The sequence below is a fragment of the Pistacia vera genome, unplaced genomic scaffold, assembly GCF_008641045.1.
Source record: "Pistacia vera cultivar Batoury unplaced genomic scaffold, PisVer_v2 Contig140, whole genome shotgun sequence".
Taxonomy (NCBI): Eukaryota; Viridiplantae; Streptophyta; class Magnoliopsida; order Sapindales; family Anacardiaceae; genus Pistacia; species Pistacia vera.
In genome coordinates, this window is record NW_022195467.1 from 363,727 (window position 1) to 374,097 (window position 10,371).

A 10,371-nucleotide genomic window follows, 5' to 3' on the forward strand; every position below is an offset into this window, starting at 1 on the left:
TTCTCTCTCATCAATCTTTTCATAACTTGACCTCCCAATCTCTATCTCATTTATTATAAAACAAATCTACAGACTACTCTCTATCTTCTTGCTCTTTCTCCCCAAACTCAACCCATCTCCACCTTCTTCTTTCTCTTTTCTTTTGTTACCAGCCAATCACTTCCTTCATACATACATACATCACCTCTTTAATAAAATATAACAAAACCCCCAAATTTTAAATTATAAAAATATTTTTTACAAACAAATATTATACAAAAACCAAAACATGAAAGGTGAATATGTGGAACCCAAAACCTCAAACTCCCCCAACATGTTCGCAAAGCTTCATCACCAACAACAACACCAGCATCAACACCTTCAGCAACAGCAACAGCAACAGCATCAGCATCCTTTCTCTCATCACTTTCAACTTTCACGTGATTCTCAAACCTCTGAAGAAGAAACCAACAGCCACAACTCTGCAGCCACCACCACACCAACCACGCCTAAACTCAAGCAACATGAGCCCGGTGATGGAGCCACTATTGAAGTCGTTCGCCGCCCTAGAGGCAGACCACCGGGCTCCAAAAATAAGCCCAAACCCCCTGTTTTTATAACCCGCGAGCCCGAACCTGTCATGAGCCCTTACATTCTCGAAGTCCCTGGTGGGAACGACGTCGTTGAAGCTATTTCAAACTTCTGCCGCCGCAAGAGTATTGGAATCTGTGTCCTCACCGGCTCTGGAACCGTCGCTAACGTTACTCTCCGCCAGCCCTCCGCAACTCCTGGCGCCACGATAACCTTTCACGGAAGATTCGACATTCTCTCCATCTCGGCGACATTCTTGCCGCAAAACGCTTCGTGTCCTCCGGTACCAAACATATTCGCGATATCCTTGGCGGGTCCACAAGGACAGATCGTTGGAGGGTCCGTGGTTGGCCAACTAATAGCGGCTGGGACCGTGTTCGTGGTCGCGGCTACGTTCAACAATCCATCGTATCATCGGCTGCCTGTTCAGGATGAGCCAAGGACTTCGGTTTCAGGTGGCGGCGGTGAAGGGCAATCGCCAGTTGGTTCAAGTGGTGGTGGCGGAGGGGCTGAGAGTGGACAAGTGGCAGGAGGAGAGTCATGTGGTATGTCCATGTATAGTTGTCATTTGCCTGGTGGTGACGTGATATGGGCACCCACCGCTAGACCACCACCACCACCACCGCCTTATTGAGTTTTTTTTCCTTTTTCTTTTTCTACCTTTTCCTGTGAATCAATCAAACTTTAGATTTACGTTGATTTTCGTGGTTAGTTTTTTTTGTTTGTGAAGATGATTAATTACTCCCTTGTTTAATTTCAAATTTTCATGGTGTTAATGCTAATTATCCAGTACAAATTACAGTATATTTTGGACTTTTTGTATGTTTGAGTTAAAAGAAAACTGATAAAGCTGGCAGGTATCTTTAATGGCTGTGATCTTACGTCAAAATCAACGTCTCTGACTGGAGTATTAGGCGGTAGATATGTGGTTAGATTTATGAAGAATAGTGCAATAGTAATAGGCTGGCTAGGCTTGAAGTTTGAACAGGCGCTTTTCTTTGAAGTTTGAAACTGAACTGGTAATTTCATTAGGAGGGCTGTAGCAGAAGCAGTGGGTGAAGATAAATGTTATTCTGGTTCATAACTTTAATTTTGTGTATTGGGTTCTTGAATTGATAAAACGTATGGCAGTAGAGAACGTGGCTAGGGTTATTCTTGCCAGTTCTTTTTGATTGCAGCAGGTGCAGAGAAGATAAGAGAGAGAGTGAAGGAATTGGTTTATCCAATACGTTTTATTGAAAGCTCTCTAAAACCCCAACTTTGATTTTTCTTTCTGTCTATCTATCTATCTATTATCTGATTCTGATCCAATCTGTACTTTGGTTTGTCTCTTTCGTGTGTCCACTTACTTTGTTAAATTGATGGGCAAAAAGAAAACACATTGATGGCAAGATAGCCTTCACCTAGCTGTCTATCATCTTCTGCATTTGCATTTGTTTCTATCTATCATTTTGATTCTTCACTATCATAAAGACCGCTGCTGAGAATTGTTTCTGATGTGTGAATTGAAACCCGATACATTTATGAGTATCATTTCAATTTCTTTTCTTTTATTGATAAATAAATATATAAAAGTTTCAATCTCTGGTATGAAATTTTGATTGAAGTTCGTTCGGTCATTCCTCTCTCTCTCTTTCTTTGGGTCCACAATGAGTAATTGATCTGTGCAACTTCTGTAATATCCGTGTCCTAGTAGTAGCTATAGCCCATCAACTTGTTTATCTATTCCCTAGATTTGAATCCTAACCAATGTTTGAACTTCTGTTTTTTATATAATCAAATTGAGAATTCTTCAATCAATATTACATATATGATTAATAGGATTTACTAGATGTTTAGTGTCTGAAACATAAAATGAAAAACGTTTAGTAAATCCCATTAATCATTTCATTTTATGTTTCACACACTAAACATCTTGTAAATCCTATTAATCATTTTCATTTTATGTTTGTTTTAGTAATTTTTTTATCTAAAAATATTAATAAAGTGGCTATGGATCAATTAGAGCATAATGAAATATAATTCTTACTAGGGATATTTGGGTGTATTACTCAATAAATCTTGAGTTTATTGAGTTCGAATACTTCTTCGAGTATTAATATGGATAATCACTAAAACTTTTATCTAGTCGACAGTTTTAAAGTCTCAAAAGATTAATTGAAGAATATATAAGTATGATCGAACAAGCCGATCATTAAAAAAAATTTAGTTCCTACTCATATAATAATAATAATAATAAAAATGAATAGAGAATAGTAATATTATTTAACGGAAAAGAAATAAATCTAAGCTTGGCTTTAACGGAAAAGAAACAAATCTAAGCTTGGCTTTAACGGAAAAGAAATAAATCTAATATTATTTCTTTTATATTGGCTTTAAATTAATCTAAGTTTCTGCACATAGAATAGGATATTATATTTTGTAAGAAGAGCAAAAATCTTAAGGTGAAGTATTAGGGGTGTTCGGTGTTCCATATCCATTCGTGTGGTGATTTTGATAATAATTTCAATGGTTTGAGAAATATATGTAAGTGAACATGATCAAATCCTTTGTAAATTTGGAAGCATGATCTATTATATATGGATCTAATCCTTGATTCTTATCCCACGTTTAAGAAATCACTTGGAAACCCTCATACATATATAGAAACTAGAACCATATTCTATCTCCTTTTGATCTCCACTATTTATCAATTTTACTTCAAACTAATATAATCCACACCATTATCAAGCATTTGAGAGAAGTGATTGCAGATGAATTTATTTATTTATTTTCTATCGATTAAAAAACACAAACAAAAAACTACAGAAAATATTAGTTTCAAGTGCGAATCTGAATTCCAAACCTAAAGAAGGGATCAAATATGAACAAAAACCGGTTCATATTTTTTAGTTTTAATTAGACATTATTAAGTGAGAATAATTTTTTCAGTTATTGATTCGAAATTTTCTTTTAAGTGCTGTATAAGATCAAATGACACATATTTAATCATGATTCAAAAACGGAAGCGTGAACTGAGAATGCTTAAGCACAATCACATGCATGGAAGTCATTTTTCACAGAGTGGTTAGCAGTGCAATTTCTCAAGTCAAATTTGGTTGGTGGCTACATTTCTCATATTGCTTCTTGCCACCGTTCATTGATGACGGTAATTATGCACTTCAAGTCTTCAATACGACTCTTCTTGTGAGCTTTGTCTTCCTTTTTCACCCTCCGTTAGGTACAATTAACATTTGGATTAAATGGAGATCATTGTCAAGCTGCAGGCATGGAAATTTTCAGCCATTGCATCGTGCACATTTATATTATTCTTCAAAAACATGGCGCCCCTTTTCTTGACCATTTGTTTCAAACGCAGTGTATTAACTTTATGATAGATCATCATAATTCACCAACAACTTTGTCTTTGTCCTTCATTGATTTACCTTAATGATTATGAAAATGCTTCATCCATCTGATCTTTTTCGCCGTTAACAGTTGACTTCTTGTTTTCAGTCTGTCGGCGATTTCTTAATGTCGTGTATGTCCATTGAGCATTTGTAAAAATCCTAGCTAAAAGATCTCTTCAACAAAGTAATGTTCTGACAGCTTATTGGTTACATTAATTAGGACAAAAGAATCCAACCACCCTTCCTTTTTTGACTTGTGTTCCTTACCAAAATTTGTTTCCGCCATACGGTATACTCTTATATAAGCTTCAATTAATTCTGTTTTGTTTTCTTTAATTTTCAGCTTTAAAAAGAGAAAAAAGTTGTATCCTACAAAATGCATGGTTACAAACTGATGATAGAACGAGAAGATTGCCCCGTGTGATCTTTGAAATTGACACCAAATTTCTCAATAGAATCCTTTGTGATCGTGGTGAGCAGACTGTCAATAACTATCATTCATTTACTGTGTTAAAAGTTTCCGGGTGTTTGTTGAAGTTTAGAATAGATGAAAGTGATGAGTGTGAAAGTAAGAAAAAGGTTTATGGGGAGATACTTATGTAATTAAAAGTATGAAGAATTACAGAAAGCGAAGCCAAAATTGTGATAAAGAATCAAAAGTGTTGGGTGTGTAGTTGCTTTCGTCGACATCTAAACATAAGGGATTCTTGCGTGTCCGCCGACTCATCGAAAACCCTTACTAACTTTTTTTATATGCTAATGCTAGTGCTACACCCCTTGTATATAAAATGCCTACACATGCACTTAATGAATCCATTTGAAATCTCGTCTCAATTAGTACTGGATCTATAATTCATGCCTAAAATAGAGTGACTAGGCCTCCAGCTGGTATTGTTTTTGTATATTCAGGGGCAGTAGTACAATCTGGAATCTGACTAGTAAGTTGCATTATGGTGGGGCAGCCCCGTTTAGCGTTCTCATGAGAAAGATTCAGTCGTGGAATGAATTTGACGAACAACAGGACTAGACCAACCAATTAAGCAACTTGAAAGCTGAGGGTCCCATATCATCTCAATTGTCTAGATCAGTTCATTGAAGAAATGGAACAAAATGGTGATGGGATTAAAGTGCATTTGGAAATTAAAGAATTTTTTGTGGTGGGGGCTTTCTTTCCATGGAGCTGACTTTTGCAGCTGCCGCCATCTCCATATCCACCAGATCATCCACATCATCATTTTATTTTGTTGTTCTTGCACCCGAAATAATTTAACTGTAAGTAGCCCAACATGCTATTAATTCCAGTGCTTGAAGATTCTAGGTCTCCTGTGGCGGCCATCAAGGTTCATAAACCATAACCATAGTTACCTCTGTTTTTACTTCTGGTTTCCTTTAAACACAGAACCCTGGATTAATATTTCATGGTCAAACAAGTGAGATACAGGCAGGCAATATTTGTAATTAAGAGTAAACGACTTTTTCCCACCCAACTAACAGCCTAATGACACTTTCTAATCCAACAAGTTTTAAAATACAACTTTACTATCCAAACGTTATCTTCTGTTTATAATTTTCGTTAGATACAGTAATATTCATTGTGAAGACAAAAATACCCTCACCAAAGATCAACCCCCATTCGCCAGGCACCGCAAATCAAAGGTTCACACGCCTCAGCCCAAATTTCAACCAATTTTGACACCGAAAATAGACCCCGTCACCACCATTCAACTCACCGGCATCCCCCCACCCACAATCACTCCTCAATTGTTTACGCCACTTTAGGGTTTTCATGCGGTCGTCGAGCATTTCCAACCAAATTTCAGTTGATCTAAGCACCAGAAATCACCACCGAGACCACCGTTTGCTTCGTCGACATCCCCCCTCCAAAACTCCCATCATCCTCAATCCCGGTTACCCACCGTTCACCAACGGCCCTTCCCTTAGGGTTTGTGATTTTTTGGCGAAATCAAAGTTTGTTTGGTATTGTTTTGAAAGGAGATTGTTGATGGAGATGAATTTTGATTGTTTTTTTTAAGTGTTTGTGTTGATTTTTTTTGGGTTTTTGGATTGATTCCAACATTGGAGATTGTCCCTAGATTGGGTGGCAATGGGGATTTTGTAAAGGTTGTTGATGGCAAACAAAGAGCAAACTCAGTCTCGACTATTGAGACTTTTGAAGGGGAGAGGCCAGTAAGTCTTTTGGTGGTGGCATGTTGAATTTTGGTGGTCGAGATTAGTAGTAATTTGACTTGGGAGGGGCAGATGCACATTCCACAAATCGCTCAATTGTTGACGATTGGCAAGATTGGGGGGAGCAAGGTTTGATGGGTTTTGGTGAATAATGATCGGGGAAGAAAATGATGGTGGTGTGACATTGCAACAATACCAGAATCGGCTAGTGAGCGCGAACCGAGACAGTCACGTGAATGGTTGTTGGAGCTGTGAAACACCTACCAAAAACGATTGGTTTGGCAATGCAAGAGTATCATCTTGCCCTTACTTATAATAGACTTGGGACTTTCCTACCCTTCTTTACAACGAAATTTACTAACAGAATTGTGCTTTTGATAATAAAATGGTATTTTGAAACTTTTTGTGTGGAAAAATGACATTAGACCATTATTTGGGTGGAAAAAAGTCATTTACTCTTGTAATTAAAGATATACTGTAGAAAGCATTTGAAATGGTTGGGTCACCCAGTTCTTTGGTATATAATCTAGTTGAGACGATAAATCAACCAATTAAATTCGTTGTTATTGTTGATGCTTGATTTCGACACCAACGACTCGTACGTGCTAAGTGTTAAGCGGACTTAGAAATTACACGTGATATGAAAATATACAATGAGAGAATAAATGAGAAGCGGTTTTTAAAGTGGTTCGGATGTTCAAAAGCAAATCCTACGCCATTATGGTTGTATTAATAGATGGTTACAGTCAAGTCGTATACATCAAGCTGAATTACAATCTCGAGAGAATTGAAATGTATAGAGAGAGAGAGAGAGAGAGAGAGAGAGAGAGAGAGAGAGAGAGAGAGTGTGTGTGTGTGTGTGTGTGTGTATGCTTTTGAAGATTAAAGATGAGCCAATCCCGTAAATGAGACTTGTCATACTAACGATAGCCTTACCTCTTCCGTTCTTGTGCAACATGACCGCGTCTAGACGACATAAAGCCTTCCTGAACTCTAATTGACCCTTGTTGGCGTGAGCTTACGTCAGCCCTGATTTTTTAGGCATAACAGAAGCCCACTAGTTTTTAAGGTTTAAGGATTGAACCTTGAGAACTTCATGATTATGTCTTGGCTTGACTTATCTCGAGTGACGCCTGATCAAGCTATAAGGAGGTCGTAACATAGGTCTCTAAGAATAGCACAAGCGACCTGAGGCAGCCTTCTCCCACAGGTTCAGAGACTTGGGTCAAACCTTACTCAGTGTTATACCAACATGCTTTGAATTTCATCCATCGCTCGCAACATGAAAATACTTGGCACATTTTTACCGAAAGCAAGGAATCACATCGTCTTGAAATTGATACAAGGCGAATAGTGATTTACTCTAACGACCTTTTCAGATGTTATCTATTGCGCTTGACAGCTAGTCTGGTCAATAAAATAATTTTTATTCTGACAGACGTGTCTATTGTGTAAGAAGTGCCAGCCATGCGCATTAAACGTAAGTCATGTTGAAACGACATTCTCTTTTAGAGCATTAAATGCGGATGAGGGCGTATTTAATGTGGAGGAGGTAACCGCGCTGACGCTTGGTTGCTCCAATGGAGGGAAACGTCGATTGGCATCCATGAAGTGTGAAGATTACTCTTCTCGTGGATTAACGACACGTGGTCGTAATCAATGGTGAGAAACGTATCCTGCCCAAGCGTCGCTTGTTTAGGAAAACCAATCGTCGTTTTCCCCCCTATAAAACCCAGGTTCACCTCAAGTTTTATCGCATAACTCACATTTTCAAAGAGAAAAACAAAACTCTTGCACTCGCAAAATTAGTCTGTTTTTCTTCCAGTTGATGCACACTCTTCGTTACAATAGGAAATTTGTTCCCAGCAGTTAAGAGGTAAGGAGAACTTCTCCTTTGTTTTCTTCTATTATTTTTGTTAATAGCTTGACTTTTCGGTAATGGTGGGTGTGAACTGCCTGGTAAACTTACATGGTGCATATTTCTGGACGGTGGTAAGAAGATAACTTTTTTCTTTGTAAAAAGTGAGAACTTAGGGTACAGATTCTTAAGAATTCATTCCCAAGGGTTTTTAGGGTTTTTCTAGGGGTTAAGGAAGGTAAATTAGGATTTCATTTGCTCTTCCACGTTATCGTATGGAATACTGTATGGAGATTGAATTATCTCTGCATGTCGCCCATTTTTCAGACTTTAGGAGCAATTGATACTTTAGCGACTAGAGTAGCCGAGAGGACGAGCTCACAGGCTTCAGACGCCTTAGCAGGTCTCGTGTAAGAGGCATTATCAATGGCCACCCGGGACAAGATACAAAAAGCGGTGGACCAGTTCACGTTTAACGTGGATGCCTACCAGCATAGGACGTACACAGCTCAAAACCCCCTAGAGGGAATGGCCGCAATCTCTGAGGCGATCTTTAAGTGTAGGGCATTGATACATTTTCACCCCCTTCATTAGATCAATCCTCGACCACTTCGAGGTCGTGCCATTACAATTAACGCTTAATATGTATATGATAGCGGTTGCTATGTATATCGTATGTGGTGAAAATGGTCTTGGCGAGTTGACAACGCTGGAGCTTGCATGCACTTACTATCTGAAGAAGAGTAAAGATAAAGACTCTTTTTACCTCTCGAAGTGATCCACGATCGAGGAAGGAATATTTGGTTACCCTAGTAACGTCGGGGCTTATGAGACCAAATTTTTCTTTTTTGAATATTATGGTGTTTGCCAATTTAGCGAGCCGAGTAGGTTTTCCTTTCCTTTAATTTGCGAACTGTCCCTTTTTTCTTCAGCTCTTATATTTAACGATTTTCTTGTCTTTTTGCAGAAAATAAGACGACCAGATTGACGGCTCTAACAAACCTTAACCAAATTATGACATTCGGTCGTCTACCCAAGCAGAGTCGCGATGCAAGACTGCTCGTAACTACTGTCAACTTAAGAAAGTACGGTTTTTTCAATCCGAAAGCCTCTTTGGAACCCTTAGCCCATAAGTATCTTCACATTTAGAACCATTTTCTTTTGCTTGAGGTGACCTTTTCGCTAACATGCTTTCATGGCGTGCAGCGACCATGCCACCCAGGGTTCCAAGGCCGTCGACGAGGGCTAGGGGGTTCGTATTTCCCCAGATCGACCTGACCAAGATAGCCAAGGTGATCCCCGACGATATCCCCCCAGGAAGGATACAGATTGGTGCGGAAAGGCGAACACTCACGGAGCAACATGGAGAAGCTTCTCGGCCCAAGGCTACTCACGCTGCTATGCAGAAAACTATGAGCCAGAAAACCAAGAAGAGGAAATAGCTGCTTGCCGAGGAGGAATCGGAGTCCGAGCCGAAGAGCTTTGGGATACCGCCAGGGGGATCGCAGCCTTACCAGGCTTTTCGCTCGGGGGTGCCGCTAAGGAGTATACCTACCATTTCGACAGTCCCTGAGAGCTCGCGTAGAGGAGAGGGGAAGGTCGCAATTGCCCAAAAGAGAGCAGGAAAACAACGGGTCGACAAGGTGCCAGTTCCTTCGGGGTTAGACACGTCTATGCTGGATTCTATGGGGTAACTCCCGGAGCACCTGCAGTTGGTGGTGTATACCTTGCTGGAATGCCAACTAGTTGCGGCCTTCGAGGAGTTTGTGGCTTCCCAACCTGTAGACCTGGTGGCTATTGCGCTTCAGTTGCAAAGCCGAGTAAAACAACTCATCCTTGTCGAGGACTTTCTAATATCAGTTGATTTTCTAACTTTTATAATTTTCGAGAAAATGGAGGCTAACTCTTATTTCTTTTCTCATGCAGTCCCTACTCGCCTTGGATATGGCCCAACAGAAGATCGATATGGACTCTACTGAAGGGTTCCATGAGCTGAGGGAAAAGAATATCAAGCTGAAATAGGACTTAGCGGCTCTGGACGCAGAGGCAAAAGTAGTCCACATTTAGGCGAATCAGTACCTGGTAGATAGAAATTTTGCCCTTCTCACTGTGGACTTCCAGAAGGCTGAGCTCAAGAAGAGAGACGAGTGAACAAGGAGCTACAAGGGACAGTGGCCAGACTCACCAAAGAGTGTGGCGAGAAAGAGAAGGAGCTGAAGGCGAACTCTAATCGTGCCATGAAGGCGGAGGAAGACATAGCTCAACTGTGGGAAAACTCTGAGAAGCAAAAAAGGCCTCTGAAGGTGGATCTCAAGTTGTTCCAAGGGCGAGTCGCTTCATTAAGTGAACAAATGAAGCGGCAAAGTC

General features: G+C 39.7%; 1 protein-coding gene across 1 annotated transcript; it reads left to right on the plus strand.

Moving 5' to 3' along the window:
• LOC116123139 (AT-hook motif nuclear-localized protein 17) lies at positions 1-1,222 on the plus strand. The gene has a single exon (XM_031408942.1). The coding sequence runs from the start codon at positions 269-271 to the stop codon at positions 1,202-1,204; it is 936 nt and encodes a 311-aa protein (XP_031264802.1). The 5' UTR covers positions 1-268; the 3' UTR covers positions 1,205-1,222.
• Positions 1,223-10,371: the final 9,149 nt, after the last annotated feature.

Coding starts and splice junctions, on each gene's coding strand:
- LOC116123139 (XM_031408942.1), top strand. CDS start 269: ATGAAAGGTGAATATGTGGAACCCAAAACCTCAAACTCCCCCAACATG.